At 43.5% G+C, this 21,149-nt stretch overlaps 1 protein-coding gene and 1 pseudogene across 1 annotated transcript in view; one reads left to right on the forward strand and one right to left on the reverse strand.

Moving 5' to 3' along the window:
* Positions 1-850: 850 nt before the first annotated feature.
* Positions 851-1,140, forward strand: LOC109556906 (large ribosomal subunit protein eL43-like; annotated as a pseudogene).
* A 17,133-nt stretch (positions 1,141-18,273) lies between these two features.
* The window catches only part of SMAP2 (small ArfGAP2), a 47,424-nt gene continuing 44,548 nt past the window's right edge, over positions 18,274-21,149 (reverse strand). Inside the window, exon 10 of the mRNA XM_070786771.1 lies at positions 18,274-19,637. Coding sequence (XP_070642872.1) covers positions 19,512-19,637 — 126 coding nt within the window. The 3' untranslated portion in view covers positions 18,274-19,511. The remainder of the gene's footprint in view (positions 19,638-21,149) is intronic.

The following is a 21,149-nucleotide window of genomic DNA, read 5'->3' on the forward strand; positions in this document are numbered from 1 at the left end:
ATGAAATTAAAAGATGCTTACTCCTTGGAAGGAAAGTTATGATCAACCTAGATAGTGTATTCAAAAGCAGAGACATTACTTTGCCAACAAAGGTCTGTCTAGTCAAGGCTATGGTTTTTCCAGTGGTCATGTATGGATGTGAGAGTTGGACTGTGAAGAAAGCTGAGCACCGAACAATTGATGTTTTTGAACTGTGGTGTTGGAGAAGACTCTTGAGAGTCCTTGGACTGCAAGGAGATCCAACCAGTCCATTCTGAAGGGGATCAGTGCTGGGATTTCTTTGGAGGGAATGATGCTGAAGCTGAAGCTCCAGTACTTTGGCCACCTCATGCAAATTGTTGACTCATTGGAAAAGACTCTGATGCTGGGAGGGATTGGGGGCAGGAGGAGAAGGGGATGACAGAGGATGAGATGGCTGGATGGCATCACTGACTCGATGGACATGGGTCTTAGTGAACTCCAGGAGTTGGTGATGGACAGGGAGGCCTGGCATGCTGCGATTCATGGGGTCGCAAAGAGTCGGACAGGACTGAGTGACTGAACTGAACTGAACCTTTAAAGTAATTTGGAAATTATAAATTTGGAAAACTCAGCAGTGGCCACAGGACTGGAAAAGGTAAGGTTTCATTCTGATCCCAAAGAAAGGCAATGCCAAAGAATGTTCAAACTACCATACAATTGCACTCATTTCACAAGCTAGCAAAGTAATGCTCAAAATCCTTCAAACGAGGCATCAACAGTACGTGAACCAAGATATTCCAGATGTACAAGCTGGACTTAGAAAAGGCAGAGAAACCAGAGATCAAATTACCAACATCTGCTCTTGGGCTCAGACCTAGGTTGTGTTAAAATGGCGAAATGCACCAAGAAAGTTGGAATCATGGGCAAATACACCACCCGTTATGGTGCCTCCCTCAGGAAAACAGTGAAGAAAACTGAAATCAGCCAGCACGCCAAGAATACCTGCTCCTTCTGTGACAAAACCAAGAAAGAGATGAGCTGTGGGCATTTGGTACTGTGGTTCCTGCATGAAAACATTGCTGGTGGTGCCTGGACCTTCACACCACTTCTCCTGTCACAGAAAAGTCTGCCATCAGAAGACTGAAGGAATTGAGGACCAGTAGAAGCACCACCATTTGATAACGTTGGTAGCCTACAGTAAGTGAGTTGATTTATGTAACTAAATTACTTTGGCTTGTTAATTAAAAAAAAAAAATTCCCCAACATCCACTGGATCACAGAAAAAGCAAAGGAATTCCAGAAAAACTTCTGCTTCATTGACTACACTAAAGCCTTTGACTGTGTAGAGCACTACAAACTGTGGAAAATTCTGAAAGAGATGGGAATACCAGAGCACTTTATCTTCCCCCTGAGAAACCTGTATGCAGGTCAAGAGGCAACAATTAGAACCAGACATGGAAAAACAGACTGGTTCAAAACTGGGAAAGGAGTACATCAGGGCTGTATATTGTCACCCTGCTTATTTAACTTATATATGCAAAGTACATCATGCGAAATGCTGGGCTGGATCAACCACAAGCTGAAATCAAGACTGCCAGGAGAAATATCAATAACTTCAGATATGCAGATTATACTACCTAATGGCAGAAAGTGAAGAGGAACTAAAGAGCTTCTTGATGAGGGTGAAAAAAGAGTGAAAAAGCTGGCTGAAAACTCAACATTCACAAAACTAAGATCATGGCATCTGGTCCCATCACTTCATGGCAAATAGATGGGGGGAAAGTGGAAACAGTGACAGACTTCATATTATTGGGCTCGAAAAGCACTGCAGATGGTGACTGCAGCCATGAAATTAAAAGATGCTTGCTCTTTGGAAGAAAAGCTATGACCAACCTGCTGCTGCTGCTGCTGCTAAGTCGCTTCAGTACTGTCCGACTCCGTGTGACCCCATAGACGGCAGCCCACCAGGCTCCTTTGTCCCTGGGATTCTCCAGGCAAGAACACTGGAGTGGGTTGCCATTTCCTTCTCCAAGGCATGAAAGTGAAAAGTGAAAATGAAGTCGCTAGACAGCATATTAAAAAGCTGAGACATCACTTTGCTGACAAAGGTCCATATAGTCAAAGTTATGGTTTTTCCAGTAGTCATGTACAGATATGAGAGTTGGACCATAAAGAAGGCTGAGCAATGAAGAATTGATGCTTTTGGACTGTGGTGCTGGAGAAGACTGTTAAGAGTCCCTTGGAAATCAAATCAGTCAACTCTAAAGGAAATAAAACCTGAATATTCATTGGAAGGACTGAAGCTGAAGCTCCAATAATTTGGCCATCCAATGTGAAGACTGGACACATTGGAAAAGACCCTGATGCTGGGAAAGATAGAAGGCAGGAGAAGGAGGCAACAGAGGATGTGATGTTTGAATGGCATCATCCACTCAACGGACACCAGTTTAAGCACACTCCAAGAGATAGTGAAGGACAGGGAAGCCTGGAGTGCTGCAGAGAGTCAGTCAGACAGGACTTAGCGACTGAACAACACTTTTAAACTGGTCTGCGATTTGTAATCAAAAAGGATCTGGGTTTGAATACAGCTCCTTCACTTGTCGGCTGTGGCAAGCCACGTAATCCCACTGATCCCGTTTCCTCCTCTGTAAATGGAGATGATAAACCTTTCTCCAAAGATGGACCGGTCTGGCCCAGCCCTCGCAGCCTTTGTGTGAGCCTGACTCAGAGGCTGGGAGCACACCGCGAGCCACAGATGACATCGGGCTGGGCGGAGGCGGCTCTTACCAGTTTGTCCGCTTTCCAGACCCAAGGGAGCCATGGCTCACCCGTCTCACCTGCTCTGACCGCACTCCCTAGCCCTCCGGCGGCCGTGGACCGGTCACCGCGCAGGGACAAGATGCTCCCACGTAGCGCAGCCGTGGCCGATGCGCCTGCGCGACAAGCAGCCTCGGCGCGCGGTTCCCAGCGTCCTCCGGGGCTGCGGGCGCCTGAGGGGATGCTCTCCGGCGTGCGCCCCGGGATGTGGTTCCATCACTGTGGTTTGTCTGCAGCCTGGGGCTAGAACCCAGCGTAAGGCAAGCCCGCTCCTGTGGAAGGAGACAGAGCCTGTCTTCTCGCCAGCCCGGACTACTGAATAGAACCAGCTCTCCTCTGCCGGGCATAGACTTGTGAATGTTTCCGCGGGAATATTTGAAACCCTTGACAAAGGAAAACATCTGTATCTCTTTTTTGTAGAAACAACATTGGTATAAAATGACCATACCACTTTCATTTAATATGTACATAGAAAAGACTGAAAGTGGAATGGAATCCAGTGTTTCATTAAAAGAGTCAGACACGACTTAGTGGCTGAACAACAACGATTAGTTTTTTGTTCTAGTATTCAAGAAGTCCTTACGTTAATTGCTTTCCTTATTATTTCTGAAATACCACAAAATACAAAATAATTCTTACCTATAATTTCACCAAGTAGGGTAACCATTGCTAACTTTTGGTGCACAGACTCACCTACACACACACACATACACACAGCATTTTTTTCATGTCTTTTATGTATTTTCTGCAGAAATGATTATATTCTAATGCTGTTTTATCTTCTACATCAATAGCTTACAAAAGCAACAATTTAGAAAACAGAATAAAGCAATGTCATTGCTAGCTGTTATGAACTGAATGTCTGTCTCCCCAACCAGTCCCACAAATTCATATGTTGAAACTCTAACCCCCAGAGTAGCTATATTTGGAATAAGAAAGTACAGACCTTCCTAAGCTTATGATGGGATTGCATCTAGATAAACCCATAGTACATTGAAAAATACCAGTAAGTCAAAAATGCATTTAATACACCTCACCTAGCTTAGCTTAGCCTACCTTAAATGTGCTTAAAACACTTACATTAGCCAGAGTTGGCCCAAATCATCTAGCACAGAGCCTATTTTGTAATAAAGTATTGAAATATTTCATGTAATTTACTGAATACTGTACTGAAAGTGAAAAACAGAATGGTTGTGTAAGTGCAGAATGGTTGTGAGTGTATTGGTTGTTTATCCTTGTGATTGTGACTGTCTGGGAGCTGAGGCTCACTGCCACTGCCCAGCATCACGAGAGACTATGCTAGCTCAGGAAAAAAATAAAAATTCAAATTATAGTTTCTACTGAATGCATATCACTTTCACACCACTGTAAAATTGAAAAATCATAAGTCAGGGAGGGACTCACTGTAATTAAGACTAAATGAGATCATAAGGGTGGGACCCTGATCCCATAGGATTAGTGTCCTTTTAAGAAGAGACAGCAGAGGGCTTAATCTCTCTCTGAAGGCAGGCACTGAGGAAAGCTAATACGAGGATTTAGCAAGAAGTCACTATGTACAGCCAGGAAGAGAGCCCTCACCAGAAAGTGACGCTGCCAGACCATGATCTGGGACTTCTAGCTTTCAGAATTATGAAGAAATAAATGTCCATTGTTTAAACCACCCAGTCCAAGATATTTTCTTATAACAGCCCAAGCAGACTAACACATTAGCATGTAGTATTTAGAGTATGAAGCTTTGTTCCAAGTGCATTATATATTTTAACCAATGTGGTCCTCGTAACAACCTCCTGAGGTAAATGCTATTATTATTCCCAATTTGCAGAAAAGAAAACTGAGGTTTGGAGAAGTTAAGTAACTTTTCCTGCATCATACAGCTTGCAAGTGATAAATCCAAGCAGTCTGCTCTTCTACCTGCTACTCAACAAAACCGTGGCACAAAATATAATAAAACGTTAACGGTAAAGTCTAGGTAGTTGTACATGGATGCTCACTGTAAAGTCTTTCAACTTTCCTGTATGTTTGAATGTTTTCATAATAAAATATTGCTAAGAATAAATAAGAATTATGCAGGACCTTATCAATAAAGTCACAAAAATTACTGATTTAAATGGAAAGAATAGTGATGTACATCATGTTCATGGATTGGAACTTTCTAAATATGTCAGCTTCCTCCACTTTAATGCTCCCCAATAAAAATCTCAACTTTTCCTTTTAATAAGTTAAATGATTCTAAAGTTTACCAGGAACGGTAAGTATTCCAGAATGGCCAATAAAATTTTCCAACAATAATGATGTCAGACTTGACCTACCAATATAACTTATATAAATTGTTTTACCAATATAATACAAGGCTTGATAATCAAGATAAGATAAAACCAGCACCAAAATATACTCTTAAATTAACAAAATTAAACTAAAACCCATTTAATATATTATAAAAGTGGAATTTCAAATTAGCAAACTGATGATGATTATTCATTAAGTGTTGTGAAGACAACTAGTTAGCCATTTAGGGAATTAAATACCAAAATTGGATGGCTTGTTGTTCAGTCGCTCAGTTGTGTCCGACTCTTTGAAACCCCATGGACAGCAGCAGTCCAGGCTTCCCTGTTCTTCACCATGTCCTGGAGTTTGCTCAAACTCATGTCCATAGAGTCAGTGATGTTATCCAATCATCTCATCTTCTGTCACCCCCTTCTCCTCCTGCCTTCTATCTTTCCCAGCATCAGGGTCTTTTCCAATGAGTTGGCTGTTCACATCAGGTGGCCAAAGTATTGGAGTTTCAGCTTCAGCAAAAGTCCTTCCACTGAATATTCAGGGTTGGCTTCCTCTAGGATTCACTAGTTTGATCTCCTTGCAGTCCAAGGGAGTCTCAAGACTCTTCTCCAGCACCACAGTTCAAAAGCATCAATTCTTCAGTGCTCAGCCTTCTTTATGGCCCAACTCTCACACCCTTACATGAAAGCAAAAATGAAAGATGCTCAGTCATGTCAGACTCTTTGCAACCCCATGCACTATACAGTCATGGAATTCTCCAGGTCGGAATACTGGAATGGGTTACCTTTGCCTTCTTCAGGGGAATCTTCCAACCCAGGGATCAAACCCAGGTCTCCCGCATTGCAAGTGGATTCTTTACCAGCTGAGCCACAAGGGAAGCCCAAGAATACTGGAGTGGGTAGCCTATCCTTTCTCCAGGGGATCCACAAGGGAAGCCCAAGAATACTGGAGTGGGTAGCCTATCCCTTCTCCAGGGGATCTTCCCGACCCAGGAATTGAACCAGGGTCTCCTGCATTGCAGGCGGATTCTTTACCAACTGAGCTATTGGGGAAGCCCATCAGTACATGACTTCTGGAAAAACCATAGCTTTGACTATGTGGACCTTTGTCAGCAAAGTGATGTCTCTGCTTTTTAATACACTGTCTAGGTTTGTCATAGCTATTCTTCGAAGGAGCAAGCATCTTTTAATTTCGTAGCTGCAGTCACCATCCGCATTAATTTTGGTGGTATTATTTGCATATCTGAGGTTATTGATATTTCTCCCAGAAATCTTGATTCCAGCTTGTGATTCATCTAGTCTGGCATTTTGCATGATGTACTCTGCATAGAAGTTAAATAAGCAGGGTGACAATATACAGCCTTGACTACTCCTTTCCCGATTTTGGACTAGTCCGTTTTTCCATATCCTGTTCTAACTGCTGCTTCTTGACCTGCATACAGATTTCTCAGGAGGCAGGTAAGGTGCTCTGGTATTCTCATTTCTTTCAGAATTTTCCAGTTTGTTGTGCTCTACACAGGCAAAGGCTTTAGCATAGTCAGTGAAGCAGAAGTAGGTGTTTTTCTGGAATTCCTTTGGTTTTTCTGTGATCTGAGGAATGTTTGGAATTTGATCTCTGGTTCCTCTGCCTTTCTAACCCAACTTGTACATCTGGAAGTCCTTGGTTCATGTACCACTGAAGCCTAGCTTGAAGGACTTTGAGCATAACCTTACTAGCATGTGAAATGAGTACAATTGTATGATAGTTTGAACATTCTTTGGTATTGCCCTTCTTTAGGATTAGAATGAAAACTAATCTTTTCCATCTGTAAATTTTATTCAAATCACCATTGCTATTCACATTTCTATTACAATGTTTGGCCTTATTCTTTAGAATTACCATTTTCACCACTGATTTCTGATAGGGTCAAAAAGAAATTAACATTATGACAGAGTGAGGCCCAATTTCAATTTATAATTATTTAACTTTCTAAGTATTTTCCATCACAAGTAATTGTCAAGTTCCAGCAGAAGAATGATGGAAAAAATGCAGGAGGAATCTATGCTAGCACTCATAAGTATCTATACTATCAGCGCTTCCAAGCACTTACAATGGTAAGGAGCTGATGCTGTTTGTGTCGTATGCATACCTTTTAGACTTTCCAGTGTGCTTCAGCGATGCCAGCTGCCTGTATTTGCATCTCTGCAGCTGGGCAGGGAATTAACACTGATTACCCTCCAACTACCCCCACCACCAGGCTTCCCAGGTGGCTCAGTGGGTAAAGAATCTGCCCGCAATCCAGGAGACACAGGAGGTGTGGATTCAGTCTCCAGGTTGGTAAGATCCCCTGGAGGAGGGTACAGCAACCCACTTCTTGCCTGGAGAAGCCCCATGGACAGAGGAGCCTGGCAGGTTATAGTCCATGGGGTTGAAAAGAGTTGGACACGACTGAGCAGACATGTAAGCACCCCCACCAGCAGCCTTCGACCAATGATTCTCATCAGTTGGTTTGACAGTACCCAGACTGCTCACCACTAGATGGCATGATTCTGAGGTTATTATGCAGTTTCCCAGAGTTTCAGTGAGATTAAACTCCAGTATCCTACAGAGGGGGCTTCCCTGGGAGCTCAGATGGTTAAGAATCCACCTGCAATGCGGGAGACCTGGGTTCGATCCCTCAGTTGGGAAGATCCCCTGGAGGAGGGCATGGCAACCCAGTGTTCCTGCCTGGAGAATCCATCCCCATGGACGGAGGTGCCTGGCAGGCTGCAGTCCATGGGGTCTCAAAGAGTCAGACACAACTGAGTGACTAAGCACACAACACTCCTACAGAGGTAACTAGCTTAATAATGTACCTTTTACTGGCTACCTTTCTTTCCACCTTCTTCTCCCATTTCCTATTGGTATTTCCCAAATAAACTACTTGGGCCCAATCCTTTGTCAGAGTATGTTTCTGAGAGAACCCAAATCAGACAGTCACTGAAGGCATGAACAATGATCCTACAAGTCATACGGTCTTTGTATTTTTTGTTTTTGTTTTGGCCACACTGTGTGGCATGTGGGATCTTAGTTCCTGGACCAGGGACCTAATCTTCACCTCCTGCAGTGGAAGAGCAGAGTCTCAATACCTGGACCACCAGGGTATTTCCATGCGGTCCCTGTAAAGTGAGTGCCTTTCCAGTGCACATTACCCTCATCCAAAGCAATAAAATCCTATATTCTATATTTAACATACCAATTCTATTCCTAATACACATGAAAAATAAATACAAGCACATTTACAATTTGTGTACTTTCACATATGGGCGAGGGGGGAGGGACAGACAGGGAGTTTGGGGTTAGGAGATGCAAACTATAACATATTGAATGGACAGACAGCATGGTACTACTGTATAACACAGGGAACAATATTCAATGTTTTGGGATAAACCATAATGGAAAAGAATATCAAAAAGAATGTATAATCTGTATTACTGAGTTAATTTGCTATGGAGAAGAAATCAACACATTTTAAATCAACCACATTAAAAAATTAAAAATAAAAATTGTCTTTCAGCATCACAGTCACCCCAGCATTGAGCTTCTGCTTCCAATGAATTTATTTGGTTTATAAATGAACTTGTCACTCCACTTAAATAATTCAGGATTTTGCTGGAGTTCTTTCTCCTCAAAGGAACAACCTTCACTAACACATGAGAGTAAATAGATGATCCTCTTTCTTCTCTTGTCCTCTCTGGAACAATCTTCCAGGATCTATTGCTTTCGCTAGGAGGGTGGGTACTCAAAGTTAATGCCCTTTCTCCATTCTGGGAGATAGTGGGACAGAATAAAGCCATCTTCTTCCTGCTTTCCTTAAACCCTCACAGGATTCATAAACCAGACTGAACAGTTTTATGATAATTTTTATAGTAGAGTCAGGAAATTCTCAGAATCACGATCGTAATTAACTTGACGTCTCTTAAAAAGAAAGTACTTGGCACTTTGAACTTCACAGGGACTGTAGTCACAACCCTCATCCTACAGGTGTTCTTTTCCTTGAGGCTGTCAGTCCATGACTCTCTTCCCTGGGAGAACTACACCCCTTTCCAAAAGAAGGGTCTCATCCCCTGTCCTTTCTGCCTTCTTAGTCCTTGTCATATGGTCTTAAGTTCTAGTTAAAGGGAGCAGATGGAACACATGTATTTAGCTCCACTCCCTCACAAAAATCCCATCATAGCTGCAGAAAAAAGGACTCAAAACCAAAGGCATAAACCCAAGGATACATTGAATGCTGCTGCTGCTGCTAAGTCGCTTCAGTCGTGTCCGACTCTGTGCGACCCCAGAGACGGCAGCCCATGAGGCTCACCTGTCCCTGGGATTCTCCAGGCAAGAACACTGGAGTGGGTTGCCATTTCCTTCTCCAATGCATGAAAGTGAAAAGTGAAAGTGAAGTCACTCAGTTGTGTCCGACTCTTAGCGACCCTATGGACTGAAGCCTACCAGGCTCCTCTGTCCATGGGATTTTCCAGGCAAGAGTACTGGAGTGGGGTGCCATTGCCTTCTCCAGATACATTGAATAGAGAAGAGAAAAACAAAATTCTGGCAACTGAAGAACGAATGGATGAGTGCTGACAGCCTTATGAGTCCTGAAAAGGCTGAATCCTTAGTGAGCAGCAGGAAAGCCAAGAAGCAACCTAATTTACATCCCAGAACCTCCAAAAGCAAACAAACTGGTTGCCTAGGGGTCCCTCTGAAAATGGGGAGTTCAGGCAATGCTAGCTGAAGAACACTGGTTGTAAATCTGTTAGAAGCGGATTCTCAGTGTCTCTACACTACTCCAGTCAGGTGACTGTCCTTTGACCATCTCTGCAGGAGACTGGAGGAGTCCTTTAAGGAAAAGATAAAACAGAGGGGTCTCTGAACTGAAGAAGAGCAGGCAGAGTTGAGGGATGGGCACTATGCTGGGAATACAGGGAACAGGGCAAGGATATGTGAACATTTACACACTAAACTTGAGACTCCCAGTCTTCTTTCCAGAATGCTTCTACCCAGGTCTATACTCCCTGGGCAGCAAATTTGAAAAACTTCTCCAGTGACTCCACCCGGCCAAAGAGAAAAAGATCTAAAGATACTGACATTGAAGGTTCTCCAAGGATATGCAGGCAGACCATTACTCGGTTCAGTTACGGGCAGCTCTGGTCCCATGTGCTGTGTGTGCTTAATTGCTGAGTTGTGTCCAACTCTTTGAGGCCCCACGGACTGTAGCCTGCCAGGCTCCTCTGTCCATGGGGATTCTCCAGGCAAGAATACTGGAGTGGGTTGCCATGCCTTCCCCCATGAGATCTTCCCAACCCAGGGATCGAACCCAGGGCTCCCACATTGCAGGCAGATTCTTTACCATCTGAGCCACCAGGAAAGCCCATGGCACCTGGGATCTCCTGATCTGGCATTCAATCCACACCAAGGCCAAGTAGGAAGAGTTGCTTGCTGAAGAGAGCTTAGTTTCGAAAACCATAATTGCCTCCTTGGTGATTCTTTTTTATTTCAAATATTTATTTCTGTGGCTGCACCGGGTCTTCGTTATGGCATGCAGTATCTTTAGTTGCAGCATGTGAACTCTTAGTTGCCTGACCAGGGATAGAACCCAGGCCCCTGCTTTGGGAGTGCAGAATCTTAGCCACTGGACCACCATGGAAGTCCCATTATTGGTTCTTTACTTAGGGCTTGTAAGAGGGTCCATACAGTATCCTGATCTACTACTGATCTACCGAATTGCAAGAGCTGAGGGAAGAAGTGCCTATAGCCTGAATAAGAGAAACATCTGTCGTTCTGGGCTCTACTTGAAATAGGCAGCTTTTCATATCACTCCCAAAATCGGTTGGGTCAATACATCTGACAATGGTGTATGTGCTTCACAAATCCAAAGGGACTCATCTGGTGCAGCACTTCTTTTTTTAATACAGAGGACAGAAAACAACTTGTTCCTTCCTTTAAAAGGATCAGCCCAACATGCCTCAAATAATTCATTGATATGGCAGGATTCCTTACAGATTGGTTTATATGACAGATTGCCTATTAGTTCCTGCTTAAAACAACAAAAATATTTTATTGTTTCTCACAGTTTCTGTAAGTCAGAAATTCAGACAGGGCACAGAGCAGACAGCGTGTCTTTGCACCATGATGTTGGGAGCCTAACTGGAAGATGCAAAGGCAAAGAACTGGAATCATCTGAAGGTTATTTATTGTTACATGGCTCAGAGGTTAAAGCATCTGCCTGGAATGCGGGAGACCTGGGTTCGATCCCTGGGTTGGGAAGATCCCCTGGAGAAGGAAATGGCAACCCACTCCAGTACTCTTGCCTGGAGAATCCCATGGAGGGAGGAGCCTGGTAGGCTACAGTCCATGGGGTTGCAAAGAGTCGGACATGACTGAGTGACTCCACTTAGGCCTGGCCAGAGCCGTTGACCAGAAACCCATACGTGACTTCTCCATGTGGCCTGAGCTTTCTTAAAAATATATTGGCTTGGTATGAAGGGCAAGAGTCCTGAGAGAGAGAGAGAGAACCAAGAAGAAGCCACACAGCCCTTGTATAACCTTAGCCTGAGAAGTGAGGCAGTATCTGCCATATTCTGTTGGTTAAGGCAGTTATAAAGATCTATTCATGTTCAAAGGAAGAGAAAATAGACCTCTTCAGTGGAAGGCCAATGTCACGATTATAAGACGAGCATGTGGGATGGGGTGTATGCCAGTGAGGCCATCTTTGGAAAATACAATCTCCTGTGGAGAGACAGCCAAAGCCTCTACACACTGAATTACTGCATAGATCTAAGAGACGGCACATTCCTCAGATTGGGTAGTAAACTCACACTGCTGTTCTATCACGTGGAAGCAGATTGTTTCTGATATTTTTGTTTATCAGGATAAATTACTTCTCCCAAAGTATAATGTTAATAGACCTATGTCACACCACAAGCATTATCCTGATTAAATTCAAAAAGGAGATGCCTTCCAGAATAGCACCTATAATGAGGATAGCCCAGTTTGGAGGTATTAACCCAGAGCAGTTTACCATAATTTACTGTCATTCTCCCAGACCCATCCATCTTTTGCACCAGCTAGACTTCAAGTTAAATGGACCTGTGGTCTCCTAAATTTCCCCCAGAGATGTAATTCTGTTATTGGTTTGTTATTTCAGTAGGGAAGAGTTCCAGGGGCTTCCTCTTCCTCCACTGTTTCCTCAACAGTCCTTACTTCGCAGGTCAGCAAGTCAATGTAAGAAATCTATCCATTGCTAAGGACATCTTTTTCCAACTGGACACTCAGAAACTTGGGGGGAACTGCTACAGGAGGGGTTTAAGGTTCCACTTGGCCTATGGTGAGGCTGACTTAGGTCAAAACTCCATCATTACCTGATCACCACATGCTTCCACTCTGACACATGGACAAAAATACTCTAAGTAGGATGTAGCGAGAGCTAACAGTTAATGTCTAACTGCTGCCCAAGATTTGTGGTTTCCCTACTGTATTTACCCAGATAAAATGGTAGTGCGTCCCTTGGGGGAAAGCCAGAAGATAAACATTACACATTAATAGGGCTTTTACAAGTTCCATCCTCAAGAATACCTGTCTCTCCATTATTCAATAGGCTGTGAACTCAGGTCTAGCAACAGAATATAAGACTATATATCTATCTTATTGACATCTGTCTCCAAACCCTGAGAAAATTTGGCTATCCAGATCAAGTGGGGCTTTAGTGAGCTGCCATTTGTCCAGGTCCCTAGCTTCAATTAATTAATCATCTCCAAAAATCTTGGTATCCATTCTGATTATCATAAATTGCAGGTGGGCCACTGTTAAAGGCTATTATTGGAAATGCTCAAGTCCACTGAAAATCGGAAGTACACTTCACTAGTATTCTTGGCCTATAGAGAACACCTACTAAGTCATGTTTTCATGATTCTAGTACTTCTATAACAAAGTATGTCTCACCATTGGGTAAAGGGAATGCCTTCAGTGTTTTATCAGGTTGGGAAAAGGAATGACATATTTGGTAAATTCGTCCCAGAATTCCTTGAGTTTTGGAATCTTTTCTCTACATTATACAAAGGAATTTCTGTCCTCCTAGCTTTTAGGATTGGCCAATATAAGGTTTGTATGCATGCTTATGTGTTTAGTCGCTAAGTCGTGTCTGACTCTTTGAGACACCATGGACTATAGCCCCCCAGGCTCCTCCGTCCATGGAATTTTCCAGGCAAGAATGCTGGAGTGGGTTGCCATTTCCTCCTCCAGGGGATCTTACAGACCCAGGGATTGAATCCATGTCTCCTGTGTCTCCTGCATTGGCAGGTGGATTCTTTACCACTGAGCCACCTGGGAATACCCTAATATAATGTTTAGCTTTATCTATTTATAATATATCCAAGGGGACTTCCCTAGTGGTCCAGTGGTTAAGAATCCACCTACCAATGCAGGAAACATGGGTTCTATCCCTGGTCTGGGCGGATTCCACATGCCTTGGGGCAATTAAGCCCATGCACCACAACTACTGAGCCAAAGCTGGCATGCTCTAGAGCCTGTGCTCTGCAACGAAACCCACTGCGATGAGAAGCCCACACTCACTGCAACTACAGAAAGCCTGTTCACAGCAACGAAGACCCGACACACCCAGAAATAAATAAATAAAGATATTTTCCCTTACTCTGAGATAAACTTATCTTCTCTCTTAATTAAATCTTTTGATAAAGTTATTAATTTTAATCTAATCAAGGTATACAGATGGCAAACAAACATATGAAAAGATATTCAACATTATGTATTAGGTAACTATAAATTAAAACAGCACTGAGATCCCACTACACACCTATTCAGTTCAGTTCAGTTCAGTTGCTCAGTCGTGTCCGACTCTTTGTGACCCCATGAATCGCAGCATGCCAGGCCTCCCTGTCCATCACCAACTCCCCGAGTTCACTCAAACTCAAGTCCATCGAGTCAGTGATGCCATCCAGCCATCTCATCCTCTGTCGTCCCCTTCTCCTCCTGCCCCCAATCCCTCCCAGCATCAGAGTCTTTTCCAATGAGTCAACTCTTTGCATGAGGTGGCCAAAGTACTGGAGTTTCAGCTTCAGCATCATTCCTTCCAAAGAAATCCCAGGGCTGATCTCCTTCAGAATGGACTGGTTGGGTCTCCTTGCAGTCCAAGGGACTTTCAAGAGTCTTCTCCAACACCACAGTACAAAAGCATCAATTCTTCGGTGCTCAGCCTTCTTCACAGTCCAACTCTCACATCCATACATGACCACAGGAAAAACCATAGCCTTGACTAGATGGACCTTTGTTGGCAAAGTAATGTCTCTGCTTTTGAATATGCTATCTAGGTTGGTCATAACTTTCCTTCCAAGGAGTAAGCGTCTTTTAATTTCATGGCCGCAGTTACCATCTGCAGTGATTTTGGAGCCCCCAAAAATAAAGTCTGACACTGTTTCCCCATCTATTTCCCATGAAGTGATGGGACCGGATGCCATGATCTTTGTTTTCTGAATGTTGAGCTTTAAGCCAACTTTTTCACTCTCCTCTTTCATCAAGAGGCTTTTTAGTTCCTCTTCACTTTCTGCCATAAGGGTGGTGTCATCTACATATCTGAGGTTATTGATATTTCTCCCGGCAGTCTTGATTCCAGCTTGTGTTTCTTCCAGCCCAGCGTTTCTCATGATGTACTCTGCATATAAGTTAAATAAGCAGGGTGACAGTATACAGCCTTGACGTACTCCTTTTCCTATTTGGAACCAGTCTGTTGTTCCATGTCCAGTTCTAACTGTTGCTTCCTGACCTGCATACAGGTTTCTCAAAAGGCAGGTCAGGTGGTCTGGTATTCCCATCTCTTTCGGAATTTTCCACAGTTTATTGTGATCCACACAGTCAAAGGCTTTGGCATAGTCAATAAAGCAGAAATAGATGTTTTTCTGGAACTCTCTTGCTTTTTCCATGATCCAGCGGATGTTGGCAATTTGATCTCTGGTTCCTCTGCCTTTTCTAAAACCAGCTTGAACATCTGGAAGTTCATAGTTCACATATTGCTGAAGCCTAGCTTGGAGAATTTCGAGCATGACTTTACTACATGTGAGATGAGTGCAATTGTGCGGTAGTTTGAGCATTCTTTGGCATTGCCTTTCTTTGGGATTGGAATGAAAACTGACCTTTTCCAGTCCTGTGGCCACTGCTAAGTTTTCCAAATTTGCTGGCATATTGAGTGCAGCACTTTCACAGCATCATCTTTCAGGATTTGAAATAGCTCAACTAGAATTCCGTCACCTCCACTAGCTTTGTTTGTAGTGATGCTTTCTAAGGCCCAATTGACTTCACATTCCAAGATGTCTGGCTCTAGGTGAGTGATCATACCATCGTGATTATCTTGGTCGTGAAGATCTTTTTTTACAGTTCTTCTGTGTATTTTTGCCACCTCTTCTTAACATCCTATTAGAATGGCCTAAATCCCAAAACACTGATAACACCAAATGCTGGCAAGGATGTAGAGCAATAGGAACTCACTCATCTCTGGTAGGAATGCAAATGGTTCAGCCACTTTGGAAGACACTTGACACTTTCTTACAAAACTAAATACACACTTATCATATGATTCAATAACCATGTTCCTTGGTAATTACTCAAAGGAATTAGAAATTATGTCTACACAGAAACCTGCACACAGATGTTTATAGCAACTTTATTTATAATTGCTGAAACTTGGAAGCAATCAAGATGTCCTTCAGTAAATGAATAGATTAAAATAAATTATGGTACATTCAGACACTGAAATATCCAGCACTAAAAAGAAAGGAGATATTAAGCCATGAAAAGACAAAAGTGCATATTACTAAGTGAAAGCAGTCAATCTGAAAAAGGCCACAAACTGTATGACTCTAGGTATATGACATTCTGGAAAAGCCCAAACTATGGAGACAGTGGGGGAAAAAAAATCAGTGGCTTCCAGGAGTTACAGGGGAGCAAGGGATAGAGAGGCAGAGCACAGAGGGTTTTCAAGATGTGAAACTATTCTGTATGATACTATAATGACTACATGTCATTGTACCTTTGCTAAAACCCATAGATTACACAACACCAAAATGAACCTTAATGTAAATTATGGATTTTGGATGATCATGATCTATTGCTATGGTTCATTGTAACAAATGTACTCCTCTGGTGCAGAGTGTCAAAAGTGGAAGAGGCTAGGTGAGGGACAGAGATAACTCTATACCTTCTGATCAATTTCATTGTGAACCTAAAACTGCTTTAAAATATATATATATTTTTTAAAGTCTTTACCACGGAAATTTCCAGAGCCATTTCTACTTGGATATTTACATTCTAGAAGTACAAGCGCTGATGTGACATGCGCTTTCCCAAGCTCATTGTAGCGTTTCTGTGCTGCACCTGTTAGCATCTCATGTGCCTCATGAGATACTCTTCTGAGCGGCTTCCTTTATCCCACCCCCTAGTAACTTGGCCCTTGTTCAGCTCTTGCCCTTCTCTGGTTCCCTAGATCTGGTCTTGTTTCTCAAACACGTTGTCAGCAAGGCAAGGGTGAGCTGCCTGAATCTCACACCTGACCGTGTCACTCCACTGTTTACCACAGTTCAGGCTAAACTCACTCCTGGGCTGTAGGAAGCCCCCCGTGATCTGGTCCAACCCCAGCTAGGTCCCTCCTCTCACCACACCTTGACTAGTATCAGACCTTAGAAACACAGAACTGCCTGTGCCTCTTGGAGTGTTCTGTGCTCTTGCAGGTCTCTCTCTCTGATCACATGGTACAATCTGCCTGGGCTGTTCTCCCCACCTCCATACCACTCGCTGGTTAACTCCTAACTTGCCCCCAGGACTCAGCTCAAGTGCTCTGTCCTTAGGAAGGTTTCCCCAACCTTCCTAGCTCCCATAAAGCATGTCTAAGAGATTCGAAGTCTGTTGCCCCGTGATTCTGTGAGCATCTTAAGAGCAGGGACTATGATTCATTTTTTTCTCTTCAAAATGTTTTTCCTTATCTCTTCAAATTCTAAAAGCTGATGGACCTTAAGGCTCAGTCCTCTCCTCTTCATGCTTTCTCCTTAGATGACTTCACCTTGTCTTGTGGCTTTACACACCCTGATGATTCTCAAACCAATACCTCCACCAAACCATTTTCAATGCAGACGTCCACCTTTGCTTTCTTTTTACAGATCTCCACACAACTGACTCCTTATTCAGGTCTCAGTTGAAATGTAACCTCCTTCTGACTGCTCCACCCAAATGGTCCCACACCCACCCTCTCCCCTAATCTTGCCTTACCTTGTATTAATACCACCTGAAATCATTCATTTACTTGTTTATTGTCCATCTCCCCTACCACACTATCCTATGAGAGTTTTGATTCACTGTTTAATTCCAGAGCCTAAGATAGTGCTGGGCACATTGAAAGCTTTCTTTAAACACTTGTTGAATGAATTGAAATAGGCCTGGCATGTAGTATTTGCTAATATTTGAGGGCAAATACCCTGTGTGCTGAATGTACCACGGGAATTGCTTCATTTTACACAAGCCCCATTTTACACTGATACACAGGGGTTTAGTATCAGCTTTACACTGATACACAGGGCTTTAGTAGCCAGGTCACAGAGCAAGAAGGGATATGAACACTGGCAGCTTGGCTCAGAGCTTTCGGAGCCATTGTGCTATCCTCTCACACCCTGAAGTATTCAAAAGGTGTACTCGAAGGACGGGAAGGGGGAGGGGTCTCAGTTTTTCTATTGTGGGGGGTACTTCTGGTTCTGATGAGTTCCGATGGTCCGGGACTCCAGCCGGTACGGACATCCAGAGTCCACTCCCTCACAACTCTAAATGCTACTGGAAAAAGGCCACCTTTCTGACTGCCTGAGTCTTGACCTGCCCCTTGGGTATGCTCCCTATGCTGTTGTTTTTTTTTTTTAATTAAAATACAGTTGATTTACAATGTTGTGCCAATCTCTACTGTACAGAAAAGTGACTCAGTTATACACACACACACACACACACATATATATATTTACATTTTTTTCTAAATATTCTTTTCCATCCTGGTTTATCCCAGGAGACTGGCTCTAGTTTCCTATGCTATAGTAGGACCTTGTTTATCCGTTCTAAATGTAATCATGTTTTACAATACAGAAAGTGAGGGAATTGCCCCTGGAAAGCAGAAAACCGGGGCGGAACTCACCCTCCTCCACGAGTGACACACAGCAAGAGCGAGTGAGCGCTGCTTCCCTGCAATGTTTATTAAGGAATTTACACATACACAGGAGAAAGGCAACCAGGAGCTGTGGTTCCCACAGATGAAATCTTGTAAGCAACGTCTTCTTGTTTTAATTTTCAAGTGGGGTGAACGATGACTGAGAGGAAGGCTGCCCAGGCGCCCTGCCTCATACACCTGGACAGATGGGGGCGCAGGGCAGCCTGGGCACACCAATACGAAACAGCAACTGGCAGGTCGGAGAGGGGAAAGGAGGAAGGGAGCTACCGATGAGATTGTAAATTTTTTAACTAAAGAAAAACTGGCAACAGTTTTAGGCTGTTGATAAATTAACTCCTCTCTGTTGTAAACCTAAAACTAAAAAACAAAAACAAAAATACCCAGCGCAGACGGGGAAAGAGTCGGAGGTGGAATCCACACACACACACACAAGCAGTACACACGTTAACTCTGCATTCCCACTGGAGGAGCTGGTCCTCCAGCCACAAAGCCAGATCCTACCAGATGAAGTCAGGGAACAGGGTGTGTGTCTTTGTGTGGGACCTTTGAAGAGTCTTTGGTGCTAAGAAAGGCTGACCGAAGCAGCAACTCCTGAAGTCTCAGATCCAGGAAACAATTCAGCGTGAAGTAGAGTCATATTTTGCTCATCCTCGCCCCAGGGCTGGGGGCAAACTGCTCTAAGACTCCAGGAGCATTTAATTCGATTTCAGTACTTCCTTAATTTCCATAAATCAGGGGAGCATGATGCCTCCTTTCTCATCCCCCAAATTTAAACCTATGGAAATACTGGGTTGGCCAAAAGGTTCTTTTGGTCAACCCAATAATTTATCAACACATACAGAAGGATCTCTAAACTCTCCCCTCTTTGCCTAAAACACAACCCCTACAGACCTTTCTGAGTGTGACAGGAAGTTTCACCTTGTGGGAAAGGTGCTCAAGGGTGTGCACATCTACCCTGCAGTCTAAGTGCCTTCTGGCAACAGTTCCTAAGGTGCGGCTGCCAGGAGATAACCCGGCTGAGGCTGGGGAGGGAATCAGGACAGCTGGGGGACAGGTATGACAGAAAGCCACAGAGAGGTCTGCAGGTTTGGGATGTGGTTGGGCTAGGCAGGATGCCAAGTCCTAAGTGACCCGGATTGAGCGACTTCTAAACCAGAGAGAAGTAGGAGAGGGGGATGGGGAAAGAGGAAACACAAGGAGAGAGGTTGGCGGGGAGAGTGGTAGTCATCCAGGTGCGCTGTTCCTATTTCCACATCTGAGGGCTGAGCGTCTGATTTGCTGCCTGTCCGTTCCCGCCGTTCATGGACTGTCCATAGCTCAGCATGCCGTTGGTGCCACAGAAGTTCATCCCGGCCATCTGCTGGGTCATCTGAAAAGGAGAGAGGACGCTTTCAGACAGGCTGTGGGCACGGGGCCAATTAGAGCAAAGGGCGGGAAGAAGTCCTTCCGCCTGTGGGGAGAGGAGAGTGAGACAAAGGGGAGCTCTGTCGTGAACAGAACTGCCCTGAACGATCATTCTGGGGACACCAGACCACAGCGATGGAGGCCTCTGCAGAAGGGAGATGCTGTCTGAGACTAATGCTCAGGGAGGGGAAGGGGGAATCCTGGAGTGAGCTGACATAAAAGCGGCACAGGAGGTTATTCTATTTCCTTTCCACTCTGATTCTGAAAAGAAGGAGCCTATTGTGAACTGGCTGGAGCCAACCCTGAGAGTATAAAGAGAAGCCCCCAGCCAGCCAGCACTCCTGTCTTTTCTCCAGCAAAGTCATTATCCAGAGTGTCAGGGAAAGTGCTGTGCATGCTCGAGTAGAAAGAAGACAAAGAAAAGGAAACTGGACTTTTCAGAAAGAACAAAGGCAGGCAAAAAAAAAAAAAAAGACCAACATGTCTTCACTGTATGAGAAAGAAAGTTGCTGGGAGAAAAGGGTTGGTGGCATCAGGCCTGGGTGGGGTTGAAGCCCCTTTAGGAATCTGATTAAAAGACTGGCTCCTGGCAGTGAACAGACGAAACTATTTATCAAAGAAAAATGCCTTAAATTCCCCAAGTCTGGTACATTTTCTGTATAAGATCTTTTCCTTTAAGAGAAAGGCTAACTTTTTTTTCTTCCACCAACTTTTAAAGAAAATTTCAAGTTTACAGAAAGGTTGAAAGATTAGGATAATGAGACCCATACATCTTTCCTTAAATTCAACAATTGGTAACATTTTTGCTTTATCGTTGATATATACATATGTATCAGCTTTAAAAATTTTTTGATAGACACTGAAAGTTGCAGATACTGTGACGTTTCACCTCTTAATAAGTCAGGAGGCATCTCATAAGAAGCTTCCCAGGTGGTGCTAGTGGTAAAAAACCGGCCTGTCAATGCAGGAGACGAAGATCCCCTGGACAAAGAAATGGCAACCCACTCCAGTATCCTTGCCTAGGAAATCCCATGGACAGAGGAGCCTGGCGGGCTACAGTCCATGGGGTCGCACAAAGTCGGACTCTTAGGTCTCATATGAAAGAAGACTTTCCTAGTATCACAATACAATGATCATGTTCAAGATACTTCACATTAATACTATATTCTAATATACACTTCATTTTTCACCTCTTTAGCCTCCTTTAACCTAGAGGAGTTTCCCCGCCATTTTTTCCTAACACCATTTGAAGAGTCCAGGCCAGTTATTTTAGAGAAAATCCTTTAATTTAGATTTATCTCATGTTTTCTTATGATTGAATCCAAGTTAAATATTTTTGGCAAAAATTCTAATATATATATTTTTTGATGTGGACTACTTTTAAAGTCTATTGAATTTGTTACAATACTGCTTCTGTTTTATGTTTTGGTTTTTTGGCTGTGAGGCATGTGGAATCTTAGCTTCCCCGACTAGAGAT

The sequence above is a fragment of the Bos indicus genome, chromosome 3 (assembly GCF_029378745.1).
Source record: "Bos indicus isolate NIAB-ARS_2022 breed Sahiwal x Tharparkar chromosome 3, NIAB-ARS_B.indTharparkar_mat_pri_1.0, whole genome shotgun sequence".
Taxonomy (NCBI): domain Eukaryota; kingdom Metazoa; phylum Chordata; class Mammalia; order Artiodactyla; family Bovidae; genus Bos; species Bos indicus.